This window comes from Schistocerca serialis, chromosome 8, assembly GCF_023864345.2.
Source record: "Schistocerca serialis cubense isolate TAMUIC-IGC-003099 chromosome 8, iqSchSeri2.2, whole genome shotgun sequence".
Taxonomy (NCBI): Eukaryota; Metazoa; Arthropoda; class Insecta; order Orthoptera; family Acrididae; genus Schistocerca; species Schistocerca serialis.
This window is the reverse complement of record NC_064645.1, coordinates 306,077,034-306,103,900: the sequence shown is the minus strand read 5'-3', so window position 1 is coordinate 306,103,900 and position 26,867 is coordinate 306,077,034. Positions and strand designations below refer to the sequence as shown.

Sequence of the window (26,867 nt, the reverse complement as noted above, 5' to 3'; positions counted from 1 at the left end):
TTGTGGCAATGCCATATTCTTACCACATGATTCATATTTTATAATAAATGTACAGTATGACAACTGCCAAGACTACAGATAGAGAACAGACAGCTCATATGTTGTGGGGGGAAAAAAAAAAAGACAGTGGTACGAGGGAGTTTTGAACACAACTTGGCAGCTCGGCAATCCAACACTTTGACCACTTACCCATGACGCCATCACTGTTTAATGGTGCTTTTTATTGCACTTCTTGTTCTTGGACCATTCACTGTTTCTATTTTGCTTCTTCCTGTTTCCATGCGTGATCTGTGTTCAGTTTTTGACAGGCTATCCACAGGGCCATCTTACCACTAAATGTGAGGGGGATGTGATGGGGAGTTCCCTTGTTAGGAAGATAATGATTAAACCATTGCTATTGAGCATTCTTGGACAAAGAATGTGAATGTAATTGTTGATTCCCTTCTGTCTTCTAGCACAACATTAAAATTTTGGTGCTCTTGGAAATGAAATGAAAACAATGTCAGTGCAGATGATTTTTTATGTGGAAAATCATAACAGTTCTTTTGAAGTTTTAATCATCATCAACATATGTGTACCTTGCAAGTGATGATAACTGATTAAGTACCTCTACGAACTGCTCCTGGCTGAAGTGGAAAACACCACTCTACCGCATGCCACTGCACCTAGTGATTTCTGGCAATGAGTGCTGCATTAGCATGCTTAAATGAAATGCATTTACTCTATCAAAATGTTGGCTTCATTCAAAAACTGCAGTTGAGCACAGACCCACAAGGTTCAGAGTAAAAATAAATACAAAAATAGAAAGCAACAGATCCATCAAAAAGGAAAAAAGAAATGTAGGTTATGAGAATTATACAATGGGAGGGCTGTACCAGATTACACCAAACAACAAGTTCAGTGTATTAGAAAACAAATACTGCATAGAAGACAGGAGAAGTTATTTAGTAAAGGAAATAATTTGAATGGCAAATTATGTTGCAGGCACAAAGAAATCAAAGGAAAATCTCAAATGATACAAGGCTGGTATTAAAAAGGAGGCTAGGGTTTCAAGTAAATGACAATAAGTTCACAAGAGAATATGCTGAACCAAACAAAATTATTTATTAAACCAGCAGCAGCTGTGAAATGATGCAATAAAAATTTAGTAAGTGGAACAATTGAGAACAATAAAAGTATGAAGGAGGCAAAACAAAACTGTATGTTGGGTAAACTCCACATCTCATCAATTGAGTTTGCAAATAGCAAATTCCTACCAGCAGAGAGAAAATTTTACAAGTATTTCAGGATTTCTTTAAATGTTTGTATACTTTCAACAGGGGAATGGCAAATACATATGGTTAATCATGAACATAATGAAATTTGAGATATAATACCAGGTGTGGTTGTAAATCTACTACTTATATCACGCTCCCAGCCACCTTTTCATGTGTCTCCCATCATTACGAAAGCAAACTTCTTGCACCAAGTACACATTTAATCCTATAGGTTTTCTCAGGGATGGAGATACACATGCAGATAATGATGATGCAATCATTTAAAAACTGATAAAATAATCACCACGTTTTTACAACCCTTTTCATGCTAATGTATAGAAGAACACAATTAGTTTCAATGCCATATGCCAGTACAAAACTTTATATCCGACACCACTCATCGTACATGACCTTGAATCAATTATTATTATTATTATTACTATTATATGCAGTAAAGTAATCCTTGCACATAACATGTTCACAAGGTGTATAAAGCCATTCAAAGGATGGAAGATCAGGGTTTTAAAAGCTCATCCGTGATGAAGTCACTAGATGTGGATCACAAGTTCCAATCGGGAAAGGACGAACACAGAAATTGGTCAGACATTTCAAGGGAACCATTCTAGAAAACACCTTATGCGATTTGGAGAAGCAACAGAAAATCTAAATCTGGATGGTCAATAGTTATTTGACCTGTCATCCTCCAGAGTATGATTCCAGTGTCTTACCGCCTCACTTAGTAAAGACATTCAAGGTATGAAGAAACAGAAGGTGCTCCGACAGGATGGTTTTTCATTTGAAATTATTAGAGCTGAAGGAAACTACCTGCTATTATTCGCCTTCACAAGAAAATCTTGTGGAAGTTGCAAGACAATTAATTACATGTTTTCAAAATGTAGTATTAGATGTGTCTGAAAAAAAAAGCTTGCAAGCTGCTTGTATTAATAGAAAAAATTGCTTGTAAAAGCTATTAAATTGTAAGGCAGAATTGTGGGCTAGTACCTGTCTTCAGAAAATGAAACATCAGTACTCCTGGTAGACACATGAAAGAATACACTATCCGACCTTTTGGAACTATTAGTACCTTCCTCACGTTTGGAAGGTTTAAAAAGGAAGATTGGTTGGTTTTTAGAGTTAAAGTGAGCACGCTGCAAGGTCATCAGTCCCTTCATCGTATATGTATCAAACCAGGAATAATGCTCAGGAGGAGGATACAAAAGGCAAACCCTGGGAAGCCTGACTGTAAGCAGGATATAATGAGGCAGAGATAAAATCAAGAAGTAGGAGGGGTGGGTGGTGGGGGGGGGGGGGAGTGAGAGGGGGTAAGGTGGGTGAACTGCTCTGCCCAGAATGCAGTTGGAGGTCCCCAGAGCATGGTATGCAGTGGAAGACACACATTGCATCCCACCAGCACCACCTCACTGTCCATTGCCCCAAGAAAAGGAGCAGCACAGACAAGGTGATGAAAGTTTGGGAAAGATAAAACATTACAAATGGCAGACATAAAAGAACAAGGAGAATAAAAAGGTGGGAAGGGTAGGGGCCAGGTCAGACCAACAAGCAAGGGCCACCGTGGGCTCCCTGGGCCAGAGCAGTTGAGGGGTGCTCCTCCAAAACCTCAGGTGGTCAATGAGGCCAAAGTGCCCCATCTCACTGAGATGAGTAGAAAGCACCTTCTTGGGTGAAACGCAAAACTGGGTCAGCCATTTTGGCATCATCCACTAGCACCAGAAGTAATGTGTCAGGAAGTTTAAGAGATTGCCGCAAAGCAGACATATTTGGGTAGTCTATTATGATGTGGGCCACTGTCAAGCGGGCACTACAGCGACAGTAAGTTGAGTCCTCACATCGGAGAATGTCAGCCAAGTGTAGCCAACGTGTAGCTGACAAAGTATGGTGGATTCCCTGCGAGAAGCGCAAAATGGAAGACTGCCGTATGGTTGTGTTCTCCTTTATTACCCTCAGTTTTTTGGGTGAGTCCAGAGTGAACTATTCCGAGTTACAGGCATCCAACAGTTGATGGTGTAGAGTCAACCGAAGGTCCAGTTCTGAACCCCCCCCCCAATTCCAAAATCAGCATCCTGGTAACCAACTTTGCCAAGCAGTCATCTTGTTTATTCCCTGAAATCCCAACATGTTCAAGGATCCAAACAAAGTCAACTGGCCATCCAACTTGATGGATGCCAGAAAGAGGATCCTGGGTAGTTGTGACCGATGAGCGATGAGGGTAGCACTGGTCTACAGCTTGGAGCCCGCTCAGGGAGTTGCTGCAGATTAGAAGCATCTCGCCAGTGCAAGAATGAGCATGGCTAAGAACTCATTTGATGGCCACCAATTCAGTAGTGAAGACACTGTATCCATTCGGCAAGAACATAGTTCACTGCATCTTGCTTGTGTCTACACGAAACCAGTTCATCCATCAACTCTTGGGCCATCAGTGTGTACCACTTCCAAACCTGGAAATTTATGAAGGACAACCAGGAACAGGTGGCAAAACACCATGGGGGCAACTGAATCTTTTGGTCCAAAGCATAAATTTGGACAGGTCTGAGGTTGGGGTACATGCCACGGGTCATAAGCGATTGCCCTCTGACAATAAGTGACAATGGGGAAGTTCAAGTTCAGAGCAGAGACCCTGTAGTTGAACTGTGACTCCAGTTTTGGGTCTCTGTTGAGGAAGGTGAACCTCTCTGCTAGGAAAAAGGGCATGGTAGTCTGGATAATTATGGGAGCTGCGAACATGGGTGGCATAATTGAGTAGCTGTTGTTGGAGCCTGATCTATAGTGAAGGGATCCAAGCCTCTGTGAGTAGGCTGTTTACAGGGGTAGTTTGAAAGGTTCCTGTTGCAGATCAGATCACACAGTGGTGCATCAGGTCCAGAGACTGCAATGCTGAGCACGATGATGCCAAACCATATGCCAGATGCCAATAATCAAGACTTGACAGGATCATGCCTTTGTAAGGCTGCAGAAGTGTAGTGCGGTCTGCACCACGCCTAGTGTTACCGAGGCATCGAAGTGTCTTCAAGGCGTATATACAGACAAGAAAAAAATTCCTGGATTTTTTTCCAGTTAAAAATATACTTTCTGAGGTGAAAATAAACTTTTTTCCAGGTGAAAGTACATTTTTCTATGTTAGGTTATGATATACTTTCACTCGGAGCTGTAAAACTTACCAATCTTTGGAATGGTGAAGGATTTATACACTGACATAGAACATTCTGGCACTTTAGGAATGTTTTAGTATTACAAAAGTATAAATGGGAACTCCACCAATTACATGATGGTAGCTTCCGAAGCACTGAAATCAAGAGTGCAATGTGCTTTTGTCAGTCAATCATAGCTCATATCACATGATCTCACCAGCCAATGACAGCAGATATTTAGAGCACAGGAAACGTGAAGTGAGCTGATAGCAACATCATTGTTAAGTAAAGTGAACACACAAATAGAAAAATTTAATGGTTTAAATTAATATATAACCATAAGAAAAGCTAAGCTTTCGCATGTGATACCAATTGTCAAAATCTTTTTGCTGTTTTTTTCCTGAGGGTTTGATCAGACAGGATCCTAAGAGCATCATTCTAAATTTCAGCATTGACTATTATTGACGAGCACAATTATAAATTTCACTGCTGTGCACTATAAATTCTGTCAAACATTTCAACATTTCCCATAGCAAAGACAGTTACCTGTGGAATTGCTCGAGAACTTGCGTCACACCTTTTTTTAAATGTAATTATTCTTTTTGCCATCATTATTGCATAATTTGTAATCTATGAAAGAACTAAAATAAATATAGAAAACTAACCTTGAAACTTGGTCTTTTTTAGAGTGTATTACCATTTTAAGATGTATCTAACACGAATGTGCCAGTAAAATTTTAACTAATGGCGTAAATGCCTGATTTTCAGCGGATGAAATGTTTCTGAGTGACTTGTCCTCAGTGTTAAACGAGAGTTTAACATGCTATGATTTAAGAAATCCATTTTGCGGTCATATATTTCTGTATTGAATGAGTTCTTTTCTGCTTTAGAGACTGCTGGGACCATATGAGCACCAGTGGGGGAAAGTTTCATCCACTTCATATGCAAGTCATTCGTCACGGTTCCATCGATGGGCACATTCTCCTTGGCATATATTGAGAGGCTACTACCATCGAGGTACTTGATGAACTCATTTTCAAATACTGGAAGAGTATAGTCTGGATATTTGTGCATGGATAGTTACCCTGCCTCGAGATGTTTTATTCCCTGGAAACCATCAGATACACAGCTTGCAACTGTGACTGGGTGCCATGAACTTGGTTAGCCATTCAGTAATATAGTGGGATGCATATAGCTGAAGACTTAACTGCACAGAGATGTCTATAGAAGGCTTTTATCTGGCAGTGGGCAATATGTCTGGAAACTGGATACAACAAAAGCTCACGAACACTGTGACTAAAGTAAAATATGTGACAGAGATCTCAGAATCACAGTAGATCAAGAGTCATGGCAGACAAGGTAATGGATTTTCTTAATTTCTATCGTTCGACTAGGTTTTGGAAAAAGTCACCCAAGAATGGTGAGAGAGACTGAGCCAAATAGAAGGTGGTGATCAGTTCAGACTGGGTCCCAAATTAAAGCGTATATGCTGATTGTCCATCCTTTGCTGATGACATAGCTATCTTAAGCAGAAGTCAAAATAGAAAGCTCAGCCATCTAAAGGAAGCAGCTGAGACAGTTGGTCTACAAGTTTCCTTCAACTAAATGAAATACGTGAGAAACCTCTATAACAGACCAAAATGGAACAGTGACTATGGAAAGATTGCATGGGCCAAGGAATTCAATTATGTAGCTGATGTGATTCAGGAGAATAGGTTGCAGCAGGAAGCAATCAATGCTACAGTCTTAAAATTAGATTGGGCTATCATCTGACACAAAACTCTTCCCCGAGGCAGGACTTAATAGTTCCAAAAGCTAGCATAGTCTTTGTAATTTTGTATATGTCTACCAGCAGCATTTAACATTTCACCTTCTGAACATAAGTATTGACCAGCAATTCAGTATAAAATTCTTTGTTTTCTTGAGTGAATTTTCCTTTTGATAAAAAAACTACGAGTAGGCACTTTGCATTGGAGCAAAGTTAAGACAGGATATTGTGTTGATTATACCAGAAGGAGTGTATGCATCACAGACCTTAACTATGAGGACAAAGGAAGCCATCAGACATTGACAGAAAGGGAATGGTGGATAATGAGAACAAAAATGAGCAACGGAAGGTTTATGGATAGGCAAGATTAAGACCTAATGAAGAATTATACAGAAAGATAGAAGTAATAACATCACTAATTAAAAAGAGATGACTGCTATTGTATGGGCACATATGCAGACTTGACAATGACCAGCAGATCACAAGGATAAGTTACAACTAACAGAAATGAGATTGTTTCAAAATGCACAAAATATTTGCAACAAGCTGATATTTCAGAAAACACAGATGTGAACAATGTGACTTTAAGATAGATTGCACACAACTATAGGGAATTCAAAAAGACCAAGAATCTTGAACACTGAGAGGGCCTCTGTCAGATTAAAGGAAGTAGGTCACAACAGAGAGACTAAAGAAGTTATCAAAAAATGCAAAGAGAGATACAGCAAAAAACTGAAAATGTTTTTGAATGTCAATCCTATCCATAGAAGTGCAATATGGATAAAAATAAATATTCATAAGCACTTACTGACTCAGCTTTAAAACAGTATTTAGCATCCAAGCACTGAGGGGAAAAGAAAGAACATAGAAATATGAAAAAAAGCAGTAAGCACAATGCTGCTTATGTTAGCATGTATGTTTTCCTAAAATACTACAAGACATTAGCAACCGCTTAAAAAGTCTTGATAAGTTGTACGAAAATATGACTATCACAGGCAGTCACTCTTGCAGATATTCAGTAACAACACAAAAAGCAAAAATAAAAGTTCTACCCCCCCCCCCCCCCCATACACACACACACACACACACACACACACACACACACACACACAGACACAAAAAAAAAAAAAACCTGGTTGCACACAGGAAAGGTAGTAATTTACAATGTGTAAGGTACTGCTGACAAAACAGAATGAAAAGTAAATAAATTACCAACATACCTTTAGGCAAATATACAAGTCTATTCCTGGAGAGAGACAATTCTTGGAGGTTTCTTAATTTGCAAAGACTTTCTGGCAACACAGACAGGAAGTTGTGCGCAACATCAAGAACAGTCAAATTGCACAAATCACCTATTTCATGTGGTAGAAAGTTCAGCTTATTTTGAAACAGGTATAAACCAGTTAGCTGCTTCAGTGAACCTATCCAAGTGGGCTATTAAAAATAAAATTACTTTCAAGTGTCAAATATTAAATCAACAATTTCCAGAACTTCCATCTGTTTTTCTTTCATACTAACCAATGTAGTGATATGATTCTCTTTTAAATACAGATCTGTTATACATTCTGCACAGTGAAGTTCATCAGGAAATTTGTCAAAGTCTCTGTAATTCCAGTGCAGAATTGTTTTTTGATGTACTTCTCCAAGCAGCTGACAATCCATTAGAGTACTACCACAACATCTGTGACATTGAGGCAGATGCAAACAGGGCATTCTGCCAAGGAAAAAAAAAATTGTGTCGGCATCAAAATAGCTCCTTGCTCCTTCAGAAAAACCTTGGAAGAAACAGTTTGGTTCTGCTACTGATTTTCCATCTGATAAATTTTGAATCTTATATTTGTAATAAAAGTTAAATCTTGTAAAAACACGCCATCAAAAGTTATAATTGTTTGATGCATGGTGGAAACAACAGGATAACCAATTATTATTATTATTATTATTTTCAACAAGTGCAGAAGAAATACATGCTTCAGCTGAAGAATCACTGACTTTAATTTAGATAGTTCTTAACCAAATGAATCAGTCCACTACTCCACCTAAAACTGTTGATTTATAACAGGGATACTACAATCAAGGGAAATTGCACCAACTGACATGTCACAGATCTGAAGCAAATATAGACTACTACTCTGCTCAAGATTGTTTCAAAGAGATTCATTTCCAAAAGTAGAAATGAAACTACCGTTGCAAGCAATATCAGTTTATGTTGTGGTGCAAGCAAACTTAACAGGCGTGTTAAAGTGCCTTAGACACTTATTAATGAGGTGTTAACCATAAAAATTCAAATTATTGTAAATTTTTCTGAGCCTGATAGCTGCATAAAAAAGATGTTTTTAAATATACAAGAACTCTCTCCACCATGACAGACAATAGTAAAATGTGCACAGTGGAAAGAAAAGATGATCACGATTCAGATTATAGCACTTATGTTTTTTTTTTTTCTTGTTGTAAGATTGAGATGCCTAATAGGATTGAATTAAAAATAAATTTCTATGCAAGAAACCAGGTCAATATTAACAGTCTTCGCATAACATGGCATCTGTTGCAGAAGTATTATACAGCCTTTTCAAACTATTGTGTATTGTTGAGTTATCACATATACAAGGTATGTCCCAAAATTCATGAAATATATTTAAAAGAAAGATTTATTAATAATATCTGTACCAAGGGTTAATATTCTTCAAAGTACTGCCACAAGCAACCGCACATTTTTTCCACCAACTCTCCCATGCTCAGTACATGTCCTCAAAGGGAACCTCCTTTAAAACTGTTGTCACAGTCACTTTGATAGCATCAATGCTGTCAAAACGGTGTTCTTGACCTCAGGTAACAAAAGGAACTTGGCCAGAGCGAGGTCAGGACTGTAGGGAGGCTGAAACAGTGTTGTCTCGTTATGCTTCTCCAGGAACTCAAGTACACAGGGAGACGTTGCTAGGTGCATTTCTATGAAGCAGCAGACAGGTAGTGGCGATGTCTTTGGGTGTAGATGTCACTTTTCTACAATGTTTTGAATGTTCAGTTTCAGCTAACAGACAAACTCTCCTTCGACAATCAACATTCAACAACCCAAGAACAAGAGTCACATTTTCATCAGGTTGGTTTGTTGATTGCCATCCAGAGCTGGCCAGCGTCCACAATTGATATTATGAAAACTTCAACTGAAGAACAAAATAAATTACTTTGTTTTTTAAAGCATTATATTGTTATAAAACCATTGCAATCAGTTTCTGGTTTTGTTACAGGTCTCATCAGCGTTCAAATTCATAAAACACAAAATTGTAAGAATATTGTAATATCCCCATCAACAGACATTAACAACAACAACAACAACAACAACAACAGAGCAGACACTACAGTTAAACTTAGTCAGGTGCCAATAGCATGGTAGCAGACACGCATTGTCCGACTCTATGGCCACGAGAAAAGCATGCTGTGGCAGCTCTGTCTAGTACAACACACTGTATGCACACAGTGGTATCGTGCCTAGTTGCTACTTGGTATTGGACCATGCTTTGGACTCTGACATCCTGCCTTAAGTAATCTGTGCTTGTTCAGTGCTCCACTCATGACAATGTGGGCTTTGTTCATAGATTACAAGCACACATCAGGTGCAGATTCTTTAGTGGCGATGAGTTCTTACCCTGTTTTGTTAACAGTGTTGTGTTTGCCTTCAGCTCCTGCCTTACGGATGCAAAGTTAGTGAAACTGTGGCAGCAGCAGCAGCAGCAGCTGTCACTCCAACAGCAAGTTTGTGGCTCAGCAGTCTGCTCTCCTGCAGTTTGTCTCAGCAATAACAAACACCAAGTTAGTAAGAGATCACCCCCCCTTCGATGAGGTTTTGGGGAGCTGGGACACCTACTTCTGACTTGCACTGTCCAGTGTGTGATATTTCCAGAGAGTGGAAACGTGGTTTGCTCGTCTCCTAGTGGCTGTTTATATGAAGCAATCTGAAACTTGCAGCTACTCTTGGAACCTGACGAAGTGCCTTTCAGTGATCTCTCTGCTCTTAACTGAATACTATGGCCAGCAGACACACTTTGTTATTGGTACACTTCAGTGTAACCAGTGTCAAACAATATTGGACAAATGCTTGGGCAGCTGTCTTGCAGGATCTCGCACCCAAGTGCAGTTTTACACTCTAGAACAATAAAGTTTTGAATGCAGAATAGCTGATTTGGGATGTGGTCGTGCACCTTGTTCTTGACAGGGAGGTCAACACTAAAGCTTTTGGCTAGTCTGATCCTAGTCCTGTTGAAATATTTAAAACTGCTAAATGTTTCGAGGTTGATTTGGCAGCTCAGCATGCTTTTACAAATGCCGTTCACATTTCTCAGTTTGTTAGTAGTCATCTTAAGTAGCAGTCAGCTGATGTTCTGTCTCATTATCTGCTGATTTTGCTTCCAAGACTCACAAGAGTTGACAGGCATCCAGATTATTGGCATCTTGTGTGAGCCACTTCAGTATGTTGCTCAGTCTGCCCTACCTCAATGCTAAAGATCATAACACGATCCCTCCTTTCAATGATCATATGCACATGGAGATGGCAGATATTAAGCTAACCAATTGTACGAGTGTTGACTGAAAAGTAATGCCTCCACCTTTGTCACTCTTCAACAGTTGGTAGCATTGGTATGCAGCAGGTTGGGTTGGGTTGTTTGGGGAAGGAGACCAGACAGCGAGGTCATTGGTCTCATCGGATTAGGGAAGGATGGGGAAGGAAGTTGGCCGTGCCCTTTCAGAGGAACCATCCCGGCATTTGCCTGGAGTGATTTAGGAAAATCACGGAAAACCTAAATCAGGATGGCCGGACGCGGGATTGAACCGTCGTCCTCCGCCATTGTGAGTCCAGTGTCTAACCACTGCAAAACCTCGCTCGGTATGCAGCAGGTACTGACTTGTTCTGTAGCCTCTTTTCTACAGCTCCAGTTGGCAGAAAGCCTTAGCATTGAACGGTTGTGTTGTTACAGTATAAAGTATGGAACCCTGCACAGATGGTCGGCTGATGTGATTTAAGCAACATGCAGTCATGGAATTCTTGACAGGAGAAGGTGTCACCCCAAAGGAGGTTCATCAGAGAATGAAAGCAGTTTATGGTGATTGTGTTGATGTGAGTACTGCAAGCTGTTGGGCAAGTAAGTTTAAAGATGTTGAGGCAGGAACATCTGACCTGCGTGACAAACAAGGAGTTGGATGTCCTGCGATAGCAACCACTGGGTTTCACAAGCGAAATGTTGACAGACTGATTTACTCCTGAAATGAAAGTGCACAGACTTTAAATTTGCCAGGAACTCCTCTCGTGTTACAAGAATGAAGACACACAGCACTCTCATTAACACAATCAACATAAACTGCTTTCATTCTCTGATGAATTTCCTTTGGGGTGACACCTTCTGCTGTCAAGAATTCAATGACTGCACGTTGTTTAAACTGTATTGACCGCCCGTCTGCACAGGGTTCCATACTTTACACTGTAACAACACAACCGTTCAATTCTAAGGCTTCCTGCCAACTGGAGCTGTAGAGAAGAGGCTACGGAACAAACCAGTACATGCCGCATACCAATGCTGCCAACTGTTGAAGAGCGACAAAGGTAGAGACATTACTTTTCAGTAAACCCTTGTTGATAGTAAAGCAACTCCACTTAGTAGCGGAAAGGCATCAGGACCAGATGACATATCTATAATATTCTACAAAAATAAAGCGAAAGAACTTGTTTCCCTTCTAGCAACAGTTTATCATAGATTGCTGGAGCAACGAAAGGTACCTAGTGACTGAAAACAAAGGATTGTAGAACAGATGTACAAAATTCCAGGCCTATGTTGTTGACATCAATCAGTTACAGGATTATGGAACATGTTTTATGCTTAATAACTATGCCTTTTTGGAGAACTAAAATCATCTCTATAAAAAGTCAACATGGCTTTTGCAAACACAACCTTGCGAAACTCAGCTCACTCTACTCCTCCTCGAGATCCATAGCTCTGTAGACAACAGTGCTATAGCTCTGTAGACAACAGTGCTAAGGCTGATGCCACATTCCTTGACTTCTGGAAGGCACTTGACACGGCCCTGCACTAGTATTTGGTGGAGGAGGGGGGGAAGCAAACTTACCGAGTATTGGACCAGATTTGCAAATGGAGATTTTCTTGCAGACAGAACTCAACAGGTCACACTTGAAAGTACAAAATGGACACATTTAAAGGCAATTTATGGAGTACCTCAAGGATATGACATTGTATATGAATGATCTGGTAGAAAATGTCTGAAACTCTTTAAGATAGTTCGCAGATGCTGCAGTTCTCTATAACAAAGTAGCAACGTGAGTAGACAGTACTGATTTGCAGAATGACCTGCAGAGGATTGATAAATGATGCAGGCTCTGGCAGTTGACTCTGAACATCAATAAGTTTAACATATTTCACATACATAGGAAAAGAAAGCCACTACAGTACAACTACACTATTGATGAGAGGCTGCTGAAAACTGTACCTACATTAAAATATCTAGGAGTAACTACCCACAGTGACTTAAGTGGAATGGCCATATAACACAAATTGTAGGAAAAGCAGATGCCAGAATGAGAATCACATAGAAAGAATCTTAAGGAAATGTAACTGATCCACAAAGTAAGTGGCTTATGAGACACCCGTTCGACTGATTCTTGCATACTGTTTGGCGATCTGGGACCCTTGTCAAATACGAGTTATACGAAAGACACAAGACCTAATAAAACCCAGCACATTTTCTTATGGGTTCATTTAATAGGTGCAAGAGCATTACAGAGATACTCAAGAAACTGCAGGGATATGTTACAAAGGAGGCAATATGCATCATAGGGAGAATTACAATTGAAATTTCAAGGATTTAATATCCCCAACAACATACATTAGCAATAACGAAGATACTGCTTGGTCTGACCCACTGATGGCCATAAGGTAAGCAAGCTGCTGTGGCTGAGTCTAGTATCATTCACTGTGTGCGCTCAGTTATATCATGACTAGTTGCTATTTGGTACTGGACTGTGCTTTGGAACTGTATATTTGTCTTGGAAGTTCCCAGTGGCATTTTTCAAAGATAACAAGCACGTATCAAGTGCAGATTCTTTGAAAATCGTTGAGTGTACACAACAGTCTGACAAGCATTACTAAAGAACTGACCTTGTGTAATAAACATTGTGTTTTTCCAAGACATCGTTCTGTGGATTTATGCTTGTGTGAATGTTGGTATAGTTCTCCTCTGTGGATACTCAGTAAACAGTTATATAAAGAAGTTACTCAGACCCCTCTCTTCAAATCCTGTGAATAGAGGTACATAAACAATCCCCTATAATGGACAATTGTGGCTTAAGCCAGAGAAGAGTATACATCACTCTGATGATACGGTGTTCCACTAAAAGGGCAAAACAAAAACTGTTGATAATTTTTAGAAAAAGCCATACCTCCAGCACACAAGTCAGCCAATGTGTACACACAATGTGAAAATTAATCAGCCCATGCACTACTGAAACAAGCTGCTGCCAGAAGGAGAATAAATAACTTTAGGAATGTGGAACAAATTATATTACAAAAAAATTTGCAGGACACTACTACATGCGGCTTACAATAAACAATTTTAATTAGACTACATTGTCAGGCCTGATGGAATAATGGAACAGTCAGTCACATTAAAGTGACCAGCTGTCAAAAGCCTGAATAACCACCTTCTGCAGTGCGGACCACTGAAAGAACAAGCATGAAGCAAGTCAATGAGGACCTGGAAGGTACAGACAGGGATGTGCACCCGTGCCAACTCCAGTGCTGGGGCCAGCTGCACTAGATTTCTCAGTTGACGATCCACGGCACATATGGCCTGATAGAGGTGGTGTCTCACATTCTCAATTGGGTTTGAATCTGGGGAGTTTGATGGCCAGGGGAATACAGTCAACTCATCCTGGTGCTCTTCAAACCACACACGCATGCTGCAAGCTTGGAAACAGGTCGCACTGTCCTGCTGATACATACCATCGCGCCCAGGAAAAACAGACTACATGCAGTGGTGGACATACTCCAGAAGGATAGATGCATACTTGTATCCATCCATTGCGCCTTCCAGAATGACGAGATCACCCAAGGAATGCACAAAAATGTTCCCCAGACCATAACATACTTCTCTGCCCTGGACCCCTCCAACAATTGTTGCAGGGTGTTTGCTTTCAGCTGTTTCACCAATGGCCATCTGTCTGATGGAGCATAAAATTTTATTCATCTGGAAAGGCCATCTGCCACCTCACAGCAGATGTCCTGCTGCAGTATTAGCGTGTGAATTCCATCCTTCACTGCCACAGAACAGCAGTCAGAATGAGTGCATGAGCCAGCCACCTGTTGTGGAGGCTAATACGCAGCACCACTGACTGGATGCTTGTTGAGGAGACACTGCTGGTAGCCCTGGGTTCACCCAGGCAGTCGGTTGCTCAACAGTTTCATGTCAATTCATATATACATATCCCTGCAGCTGTTGTTCATCTGTCATCTATGGCCCATGGGCACCACAGTTATCTTGGCACTGGTTTTGGATACCGCCATTTTGACAAGCATGATATACTTTAAACACAGCGGCATGTGATCTGTTTACAAATTATGCAGTTTTGGAAATGCTTCCACTCTTGGTCCAAACACTAGTGATCATGCCCTTTTGAATGCCAGATAAATCACTCCATTTCTGCATTGCAACAATGACTGCACTGCACTGCACTGCTAGTGCTGCCATCTGCCATTTGTAAGTGGTTATTACACATTGCTGTGTAATACAGGGGGTGGTCACATTAATATGGTTGGATTCTGTATAATGTGCATTGCTGCTATCATCAGATAACCTGATGCTGAGGGGCACAACATGGGTGCTCGAGTTAAACGTGTTAACAATCCCTACCCCCCCTTCCCCATTTCTCAATCCATGTCAAACTCTCTATTCATTGCTATACAGGTGGAGATAAAACAGGTTCGCAGTTTCAGCTAGTCGAACATGTCTAACTCTGAGAAGCAGTTACCTACATCCACAAAGTTTTTGAGGCTGTACCTCACAGTTGATGACAAAAGTCTGGCACAAAAATTTAGCCTCATAGTACAGCCTAAACCAAGAAAACTGATTTTCACCGAGAAAGTTAACACCAGCCAAGACAGTCTGCCATAAATTTAATGCTGCCCTTTCTGCAGCTACTGCACTTGCACATAGTTGTGGTTTCTACAATATGACAATTTCTCACCTTTATATAACGTCCTTCAGTAACAGACTTTTATATAATATTATGTTTCACTCTTCTGCCTACGACTACAATACACTTTAAAATAAAACTATGTGCTCGACAGGAATATCACTTCAAAATTCAATAATATGGACTATCACTGCTGCTAGTCAAAGCGACAGGGGAGAGAGTATTGCAGAAATTAAATAAAACCCCCAGAAGATTAAAATATAACATGAAGCAGAATTTATTTTTCACTTCTGCTATAAACAGACCAATAAATATATCTATTTTACACAGTTTGACAGACAACATATGAATTTACAATTAACATAATTTGACAGTTCTGTTTTTTTTTAATATGTAAATTTTTACAAATCAGGAAACCATTAGGCAAATGTACTTGCATACCTATTGCCTGATTATATCTTTGGTAAAAACAGCAATGAATAAAATGACAAATGCACAATGTTCTGAAATTCACAAAAAAGCACAGCTAAATAATATTCACAATGAAACGTATGTGATATTCAACGCAATTTGTAGGAATTATACAAGTATATATACCACTGCACAAACACACAAAAACTTTCATGCTTCACCATTTTAAATATAATATATTCCTCATGCAGTCACTTAATACTGGGGAAATAATCTGGACAAAACGTCCAGGTTATAACAACTATATTAAAATAGTCTGCACCAATATGTGCAGTAACAATTTGCAACATACTACACTGTTTGTTGCTGTATGAAGCACTATCTGCACGGCCCACTCTCAGAACACAAAGTCGCAGTATCATTACTGCACTTTACATTGAAACATATAAAAGTGCTTCTATAATTATTTCATTTGTGGCACATTTGTAATAGGAACACTGCCATTCCACAAAACTCAGAGAACACATTTCTTAACAGATGGTCATTGCTATCAAACAGCCTCTGTTGTACAAAGGTTTAAAGCAATCCATATTCTTATAAGGCAGTTCTATTTGCATGGCAATGAATAAAAACAAAACAAAAAGGATTATCACTGCTACATTATACAAGGACACGAGGTTCATTTGGTAGTGGAGGAATTAGATTATGGCTTCCCACAAAGGAGTGATAACATTAAAATACCAAATCTGAATGTATGTTGTGTAGACAATGGTTTCTGTGAATGCTACACTATTTTTCTATTTCAGTCCCCTGGTATCTTTCTTGTAGTTAAAAAGATGTACTTACAATCAGATGAACTTTTAGCCAAAAGACACTACTCACTTACTGATTATCTTTTAAGACTACCCACTTATAAGAAATGAGAACAGACTGGAGAAATTACAAAAATAACACCCTTCAGCACACTGTTACTGTATTTTGTTGCAGTAATAAACAGTACAGCAACTACTTGCAACTTATATTTCATAAACACTATCTGAGACTACTCTTCACTCCACTGTGATACCAACTTAAACACATCCACACAGAATATGTAATGAATCCATACATGATGGTGCAAGCTTTGTCATGTATGAAGAAGGTACTCATCGCAATCTGTAACAAAATTTTCAAATTCAGTGGTAGCACTTGTTGCTTCCCTTTTCTACAATAATTCTTCCATCACTCTGCAATTTTCTCCCATGGAAAAGTGAGATTCATCTCTAAAAATAAGGTGGAGAAGATGGAGATCAGCAAACTGTTCTTAAAATCAAATTTACCACACTACTGAATTCAAAGCCAACTGCCCACAGTCCATAAATGCAATTCCCCCCCCCCCCTTTCCCCTTCTCCTAACATTCTATGACTTTTTTACTAACAACAGTAAAAGAGGTTTTTGGAATGTTGAAAAATGTGTATATGTGCACGTATACAGTATTCTAAATATAAACCTAAAACCAATTTTATTTCCACAAATAATCAAAAACATATTTGTAATACACAGCTGCTTTTGTATTTAAAAGCATAATATACTTTAAATTGACAAGCTTACTTTCTTTTATTATAAAGACAAAAAATTATATGAACTAATTTTCTTATTCTCAGACAGACAATTTTTCAACTGTGTGGACAGGATGCCAAATAATTTGACAAAATTAATTGAAAATACATAGTGACTCGCAATATAATGCCTCACTCCCCCTCCCCCTCCCTTTGGGCAATTCAGAAATAGTTAGTTAAATCATTACATGATCACTGTAACAAACACTAAAAACTGTGGGTATAACCGAATGAATAAAAGTTATAATTCAAATATTGCCGTACATTACTGCCATTAATTCTGGTCAATCCTCCCATAAAACATATGCTCTCCGAGCTGACGTGCCACCAAATTTGAAAAACAGACATTCTGTGTATTTTATATTGCATTTAACCACTGTTTACTAATCTTTCTTCTTCTGTGAAGGATCCTTCATCTCCTGAGCAGTAGCAGCTATAGCTGCAGGTACGCCATTTGCTTGCGAAGATGCAGCAGCTTCCATCTCGGCTGAGAAGCCAAATTCATTTACCCGCGTAGGGTCAGTCTTATAAATCCAGCGCTGGTACAAGAATATGCAGAAGACAATATCTGTAACGTATCAAAAATTACTTACATAATTACTTCCAACACCAGTGATCAAAACATATTAACAAATATCTGATTCTACAAACAATAATAATTACTAATTTCAACAGTATATACCAAGTTACTGCATTCCTTACACTTGTCATTACGAGACATTAAAATATCGAAATACATCATTATGGATAATACCGTAGGGTAACAAAGCAGTACGAGGAATGATTTACATATTTCAATTCTGAACTCATTCATTAAAAACTGTTAATTGCACATGATCTGGACACACACACACACACACACACACACACACACACACACACAGGTTTAACAACTCTTCACAAATAATGTGTCGATTCAGTCTTTACATTCAACAGGATAAGATATTTGCGTACACATAAAAATACAGGTTCATTGTATAAGTACGGCAGCATGTTAAGTATTATTTATAAGTATACAGTACGTACCATCTCTGAAACAACCTAATCTGTACAATGTTGGCATTTTGATGACAAATGCGAAAATGTCATCAATAAATGTGTTAAGGAACTTGTATGACAACATTCTCCAAGGTAAATGTGCAACAGACTTCAATTTATAATTGATAAACAGTTGAGGAGTCATCATAATGAAACCTGTCAACAAGTATTTGACAAGTTAAAATCTAATGCAGTATTAAATAAATCTAAAAATTTCACAAAATGTATATTTGCAAAATGCAAACAGGAGTATCAAAGATGTGATAAATACAAAAAACAGTTTTTTTTTTTAAGTCTAAGTATTTAGTTGATCAATGATATGTATTTGGGACACTTCTCAGTAGAAATGATGATTTAGTTTACAAGTATTACTCAGCAGTCTACAGACAATGCAATGCGAACTACATACAATAAATCAATCAAAAAATTTACAATAAAAACAACTCAGGAAAACTATGTAGCTATTGCATTGAAAGTTTGAAATTTTGACAATCATCATAACTACAGCTGACATGAACCAAGACCGTGCTCAATAACTATCCAATTGTAGATTGTCTACCAGGCTATTGAGAAGCGGGGCTGGTTTTCCTTATGCCTTCTATGGTTTTCATATATTTAGGAAGTATGTAAAACTCAATTTAATTAATGTTCTTCACAATAAATTACCATTTGTATGCAGCAAAAAAAAACTATCTTACCAAATGTGAGAAGGAATCCATACAACATGTTGAGGACAAAGGAATACCATCCTTTATGTTCCTGATACAGCAAAGAATAAACAGCATATCCAAATAACAAAGGGTACAAAGCCCATGAAAGGTATTTGAATGCCATCATATCGTACTCTTTTGTACTAGATTCAACATATGAGCCTTTATCCGTAAACGAAATTCGTGGAATAACACCAAATATTCTAGACTCTCTGTTTATGTTTATGTCCATGACCTGAAAGCACGATAAAGCTATTATAAAAAATTTAATGAAACATAAAAGTTCTTATTAGGACAGTCAGCACAACATACATACAGGCAGTATTTATGATTATCTGAATCCAACAATGTAAATGTTTTATGCCTAAATAGTAGGGAATGAATTAATTCGTTTTGTTGTACTGTGATGCTGCAGCAGCTATTTCATCTTTTTGCAACAAGAACAGATACAAATTTGGCGCCATTTCTAGATTGTATAAGAAAGAAAGAAATGGTACTCCACACCTAAGCAAAAAAATTAACTTCAGCTTTGCTTAAGCGGACTGAAATGCAAACAAAAAGTGAGAAAGACAGTTCAAAGAGGTCACTGTTTCAGTGAAAAGGAATGGGCAGTGCATTTAAATTATTCAAGCATTACACTTAAAATCAGCTGTGAGCTGAAGAGGAAATAAAGCAAGCAGTATATTATGTAATGTTGAATAAAAAAAATTGACTATCCTGATCATTGATGGACATACAAGACTTTTTTTTTACATTTTGAATCTCTTACAGGCACAACATTTTCATGACTATCAAATATATTTTAACAAACCTACAGAAGCCTGGACAAGTACACTAGAGCCTGCTAGAAAATATGTTTTGACATATTGTTTTCAGATCAGGTCTAAAAATTTTGCACCATGTATGCTTACATTTCTTCAGTATAACAAGTCTCACCTTATGTATTTTCCAGACCTCTATTCCAAGCCCAACAAAGCAACTTAATTTCACAACAGTGTTTGTGTCATTATCCAGAACATACAGCAGGACAATCAGAGACTGAAATACATTGAAGAATACTGATCGAACTGAGAGTCCTTCCAAAGACTTCCTGTTGTTCCAGAACTGAATATCTGAAAGAGACAGGTACTTGCATTAAAGTCATGTTCAGAACAACAGTAGTCCTGTGTGGCAGATTAAACGAGCAAATAGAATAGATAAATACAGAGCAATTCATAATTTTGTCTTGTGACATATAATTGTATAAAAATACTTTAAATAACAAGTACATTAAAAACTTAAATTTGAGATGACATCTTGAGAAAATGACAACTTTATCTACGTGGCAGAAATTTCAAAGTAAATGGTTGTCAACAAGTCAATTGTACTACCAGTTACAAATAAAAACTGGAAGAATGACCACTGTTTATAAAACTCAGAATACTCTGTTCATGTCATATGTAGCTCTGTACTGAGCCCACAAAACCCTCCAATTAAAAAACAAATTCCAATCACCTACTTACTATTTCATCTATGGTAAATTACTTTAAAAGCTTGGCCCCAAGTGAGCACTCAATTGTACTGTTAAGAATTTATACTAAATTCAACTCCACAATTAATTTCCAATGGTTTTCTTCTCCATTGTAGGGGAACTTGACTCAATATACACCCTGCAACACAGCCTGCTCAACACACAAATCTATAAGAAACTGCAGCCTGGCAACTAGGCAGATGCAAGTGGTTATCTACCCACCAGGCAGCCCTATTTCACTGCATTCACAACTTGTTCTGTCACCTGCTCAAAGCTTTTCTCATCAATAGTACACGACATTTCAATCACCTAAACACGACACTTCAGTGGGAGGATACACTGATTATTAATGGGTGCAATAAAATTATTGCGTTCATTGACAAAATGCCTAACAAAGGCAGAGAGATACAGAAAACTTTACCTTCTGTTTAAAAAACGTCTTTCTTCTCTATAATTATTTACAGACATTGCTTAGTGTCTTATCAACAAAACTGTGGGCAATTTCATGATAGTTTTGAGACAGGGTTTCATGACTCGGGTAGTCTACAAAATAAGATGAAATTGTGTAACAGTCAGTTCTCAGTTGCACCAGATACTGTAGGCTTTGGATAGACAATTAGAAATGACTAATTTACAAAACTGTCACCCAATATTATTGTCTGCATTGTCGACTGTCCACGCATGAGCCACCTGCCTGTTCCTGCACGCAGGCACTCAGTTGAAGCCCATGATGCTGTAGGCTTCAGCCCAGTAAGGCAGACTGCCGATGTGTAAGCTGTTTGCCCACCCTAGCCTGCTGGCATCCATCTGCGGGCACTCAAGTTGTAGCTGATGGCTCTAAGACACCCATCTATGCTAAACATCTCAACCATATGATTTAATAATTCTCTCCTGCCTGTTTAACAGCTTTTTTACTTATTTAATTACAAACTATGTCTAACTGCAGAATAAATACTGAGTAGTCTTTGCACAATGCACTGATAAGTGGTAAGTTGCGAATACAAAGGAACAAGAATGGACTGAGCAAGAGAAAAAGCAAACATGGCTCCTAATAGGTCAACAGACATGGAGAGATGTAGACAGGCAATGGACTATGCATAGAATTGTTCAAGCCTCTTTCTACACACAGTACGCATACACTCTTTAACTATTTCAAATGGGGCACACTATTACGGTATAAGGCATCATCAGTGGCCTACGGGTTGCGTGGACAATTTCGTACATATTACGCTCCTCTTGCATTTTTGGTGTTGTTCTTCTTAACACCAATTTGCGTTTTTTTTCCCCATTCCACAACACTATGCACTGAACGCATGTTTTAAAACAAGCGTTCAGTGCATAGTGTAGTGGAATGGGGAAAAAAACTGCAAATTGGCGTTCATAAGAAGAAGAACAACACCAAAAATGCAAGAGGAGCGTAATATGTACGAAAGTGTCCACGCAACCTGTAGGCCACTGATGATGCCTTGCAGAAAATAAAGGCGAAACGCTTATGGCACTAAAATTGTGTTTTATTCAGCTGCTGTCAGACGGTACATAAGTAAAAATTATTAATATACCGTAATATTACACGCAACTGAGGAAGACAGGACTATAAAAGTTGAAGATGGGGCACACTACATAAAAGAATGTAGTATCCTGTGACCTACACTATCAATGAGTCACAACCAGAATTAAGTGAACTCCTGCAAATATCTGGATGTAACAATTTGTACTGATATGAACTTGAATGGTGACATAAGCTCAATCACAGGTAAAGTAGGCGATAGATTTAAGTTCATTGGTAGGATACAAGAAAAATATAGTTAGTCTACAAAGGCGATTGATTACAAAATACACATGTACTCCATCCTGGCATACCGCTCACATGTGTGAGCCCCACACCGAACAGGATCCACAAGCAATTTTGAATGTATACAAAGGAGGGTACCACGAATGCAGCAGCTTTATTTAACAAATGGGAATGTGTCGCATAAAGAACATCAATCCCACGAAAGTATACTTGCAACATGTCAATAACTATTATGAGAAATCTAGGAATATATCACAAACCCTTCTGTAGCACTCCAGTAGGGACTGTGAAGACAAGATTAGACTAACTGCACTGTGCACACAGGTATTTAAGCCATCACTCTTTTAACACTCCATATGCTCACGGAATGGGAAGAACCTTCAAATGTGGTACAACGAAGTATCCTCAGTCATGCACTTCATAGCGGTTTGTGGAGTATAGAGAGGCAACAGTGTATTATCGGTCGTAACAATAATGTTAAAAACTTCCAATTAAAGTAAAAGTTCTATCAACTTTTCAAGATTTGACAGCCCCAATTCTGCACTTATTCCCATAAAAAAAGTCACAGCTTTCAAGCTCCTGGTCAGAGACACAAAAGCCAGAGTGTCAGTCCTACTCCTTTGGATGCCACTGTCATCTACAAATTACAATTAATCATGGCAATTCTGTTTTGTTACATATCACCAGTCACTTGTAGAGTGTATTAATTACAACAGACTCAATGAGTGGGTGAACTAACCATTTTTGAAAGCCAACAGTTCAAAGACACTGTGCAGGATTGACACAATAACAGTAAGAGCCAACAAATAAGGTGATGTCTCCAGAAGAGCCTCTTTCAAGGAATCCTGGTCCTCATCATCCTCGTCAGCTTCAGTTAGCATTGACGGCCAGCGATTGCGCATTGCCTGTGATGAGTATAACTGCCATTTGAAAAGTGACAGTGGCTGCAAGGTTAACTGTAAAGGCAGTACTCTGAAACATTAAAGAGAATATACATGAAAAATTATTACTCACACACACACACACACACACACACACACACACACACACACACACAAATTAACTTACAACATTTCACTTTGTTGGTTTTTCTGCCATCTAAATCTACACCTAAATTCTGTTGCAAATCATTGTATAGAGTATATCTGACAAACCTTTACTGCATCATGCATAAAGCTTTTTTGAAGGTCACACAGTATGGGAAGCAACCCCTCATAGGCTTCCAAGACTGCTGTATAGCTTTCTTTGTACAGGTGCCATAAAAGCCGAGTGCAAGAGAATGCAGTATATTCCTAGATTGTTCTCAAAATGCATGTGAAAAATTCATGAATCTATACACTTTTCTCTGAGACAAAGTCTATTAGAACACTCAGTGTCAATATTCATCCACTACAGCTTTTGTCAAATGACTATCACCCTCATTTCCTCATCGCCTCCTATGATAGCACGGAAGACATCCAGAGAGTGCACACTAGTCGTAAGCTTCAGTTTACTCACTATTTAACCAGGTCTGCTAACTAGCCATACTCCAATCAAATCACCACTCCCTTCGTTTCTCCAACTAGGGTCAAAGTTGCTTGTCACTCCCTACAGTACTGCCCGAAACAACCAGGGAGGAACTTATTAGACAGACTCTCTAAGTTACTTGTCACCTGATCAGATCTGCTGACCAGATCTACTACAAAATGATTGGAGGTATGAAGAAAGGAAATGTTCCTGGAAATTATGAAATGTTCCTGGAAATTATGAAATTTCAGTAGCAATTATTAAAGCTGAAGGCAAAATAATGCAAAAGAAACACTCAAAATTAATTACAGAATGGCTGTGGAAGAAGACACTTCTCAAAACTGGAGGACTACTGTAACTATTCATCTTCACAATATACACCAATCAACTTCCTCTCCATATTATACTAAGTATTCACTGAAACAATCATAAAAATTTGTGCTTAAGTAACAGAACAAGTCAGGAGTGGAAATAGTTCAAGGCACCACCACCTAGATGATAGAGCCTGACAGCTAAGGAAAGACATCATGTGCCTTAGGCTATGCCACAAGTATTAACTCAATCTCCAGTGAAGTCACTGACTAACATTGCAACTGATTAATACCAGACTAAATTTCACTATGATGGTTTCACCCGATACAAATTATTATGTGTATTTTTACCACTAAAAGTTTATTTCTACGGTTTCTTTCCTTCAAATCTACACGTAAAATTGTGTCTTAGCATGTAAGTTCTACTTGTGCTTGAATAGTTTTATCATAAAGTCTTACAGTACATTATCAGAGCAAATGAAATTATAAAATCTAATCTTGCAATTATAAATAATTACTAAAATTCCACTAAAACTTTGAACAAGTGGAGGACTACGGCAATAGGGGAGTTACAAAACAATTCTGAAGGGTGATACTTGTTGCTGCATGGTAACAAATACCAATAAACCAAAGCTGTTAGAACTACGAGAACAGTCAAATGATCCACAAATGTCTGAACCCCATGAACAGTTTGCCCGTTATGAAGAAAACTGCTAAATAACTTTAAATATTTATACTTTTGAAAACAATAAGAAATAACTTGGAATGCCTCTCCCCCCCCCCCCCACACACACACACACTGGTTAGCATGTCTGCCTGCTCGCATGGGAGGTGTGCACAGCATAAAATGACAAGGAGGAGCTGAATAGGAGAGGGAGATAGAACACGGTGGGGGGGAAGTAGATTTAAGGTAACACCAAAATCGGATCAAGACTAAAAATAATGTTTGACTAACACATGGAAAATAAAATTTTACAAATTAATAACAAAGTCTTAGAACAAGTTGATCAGCTTGTGGATTTAAAGAAGGTGTAATACAAAAACTGGATGGACAGGACAGGAAATAAACAGAAGAATAAAATGCCCAGGGAGTGCCTCTAATTACCAAAAAGTGGTTTCTAAAAATATATTCCAACTTATGATAGTGGTATATAGGCTTTAAATTCAAAAAATTTTGAGGGCAGTTCAGTGAACAATGAAGAGGTGCATGTTTGAATTACCAAGAGAAGGAAACAAATTTATACAAGACAACAATCAAATCTAGCAGGTAAACTGTACTGGAACACAATATTACAACTGTAATAAATATGACAGATGTGCAGACATGTAGCCAGATGAATAGCTGGTTGCTGGATCAAGAATGTTTTATGTGGATTCCAACAGACAAGTCAATGCTATGAATACAATGTGACTTCCAAATTGAACCAAGAAAATTCTAGACATGCTAGCAAACTACAACCAAATTTTAGTCCATTATTAGACCTCTTGACACACAACACACTACCAAACAACTTAGTTAATTTAATTTCGGACTTCTTATAAATAGCGGCTTGAAAGTAAAATATATCTAAACCTTTTACTTAAGCACAAAAAAAGTCCAGGAAGGACGGGTACTTACTTTGTTGACTGGTTTACTGGCTGATAATCTCTTAACAAGTTCCAGAACTCATTCAAAAATATTACCGGTTTGTAATATTCACCACCAGGAAGAAATTCGATATCTGAAATTTATGATATGATAGTTTTTGAGAAAACCACAAACTCTTATGATTGCACAGTAAGAAATTTTACACACACATTATCACATTAATGACCACTATATGAAAGTAAAAACTTCAATCAACATCTCCTGCGGATTATCTGGAAAGCTATTTCTGTCTGGAGTTCTATTACAGTATTCATATTGGACTAAGAAACAATAGCAGTACACAAGTGTGTTAAAGAAATGCAGATGTCACAAAGTTTAGTACGCAACTCCACCACAGATGTGGTATAAACTGTCAAGAACTAGCACCCATCTTCCGTCAAGGTCAGTACACTCAAAGACTGTGAAGACCATTTCACACATGAAACAATAATTTGCTAAGACTGGATAATGAGGAGGAAAATCAGAGGACATAGCCTGATCCTCCTATCATTCCCTAGACCGAACAGAATAATGCACTTAGCTTTTGAGTCTGAATTCTGATTACCTAACAGGAACTACTTGAGCAAAAATCTGTAGAATATTTTATTTGCAACTTTTTCTAACACAGCATTTACTTACATTCATCAAGAGGCGGTGGAACAGATCCTTGGATCCAGCTGGTTTGATCTGTTACTACATTCACAGTCAAATTTGGATGCCAGTGTGATATTATTTCCTCTTTCATTGTCTCTGCTTTCTGTTGGAGTAAAAATGTGGGTATTATGAACTTTAAAACAAAAATTTTCGTAGTAAATAGATAAAGAATATTTAAGAAGTTATCATGAACAATTTTCAAATTTTGGCTCCCAAATGAAAATTTTAGTGCATATAGTGTACAAGCTAGAAGCAGTAGTGGAAATATATATAAAATCTGAGCCTCATACAGCTACATGAACAAACAGGACAATTAAAAATCCTTTGAATGGTGACCAGTAGTGGTTGA

At 38.3% G+C, this 26,867-nt stretch overlaps 2 protein-coding genes across 2 annotated transcripts in view; both read right to left on the bottom strand.

Moving 5' to 3' along the window:
- The window catches only part of LOC126416174 (leucine-rich repeat-containing protein 1-like), a 49,902-nt gene extending 42,021 nt beyond the window's left edge, over positions 1-7,881 (bottom strand). Inside the window, exons 1-2 of the mRNA XM_050083747.1 lie at positions 7,689-7,881; positions 7,391-7,604 (exon numbers count right to left, since the gene is read on the bottom strand). Coding sequence (XP_049939704.1) covers positions 7,391-7,604; positions 7,689-7,832 — 358 coding nt within the window. The 5' untranslated portion in view covers positions 7,833-7,881. The remainder of the gene's footprint in view (positions 1-7,390; positions 7,605-7,688) is intronic.
- Positions 7,882-15,621: 7,740 nt separating this feature from the next.
- The window catches only part of LOC126416370 (cleft lip and palate transmembrane protein 1 homolog), a 45,729-nt gene continuing 34,483 nt past the window's right edge, over positions 15,622-26,867 (bottom strand). Inside the window, exons 5-11 of the mRNA XM_050084051.1 lie at positions 26,504-26,621; positions 25,856-25,958; positions 23,160-23,392; positions 20,055-20,230; positions 19,107-19,353; positions 18,397-18,564; positions 15,622-17,938 (exon numbers count right to left, since the gene is read on the bottom strand). Of these exons, the coding sequence (XP_049940008.1) occupies positions 17,754-17,938; positions 18,397-18,564; positions 19,107-19,353; positions 20,055-20,230; positions 23,160-23,392; positions 25,856-25,958; positions 26,504-26,621 (1,230 nt within the window). The 3' untranslated portion in view covers positions 15,622-17,753. The remainder of the gene's footprint in view (positions 17,939-18,396; positions 18,565-19,106; positions 19,354-20,054; positions 20,231-23,159; positions 23,393-25,855; positions 25,959-26,503; positions 26,622-26,867) is intronic.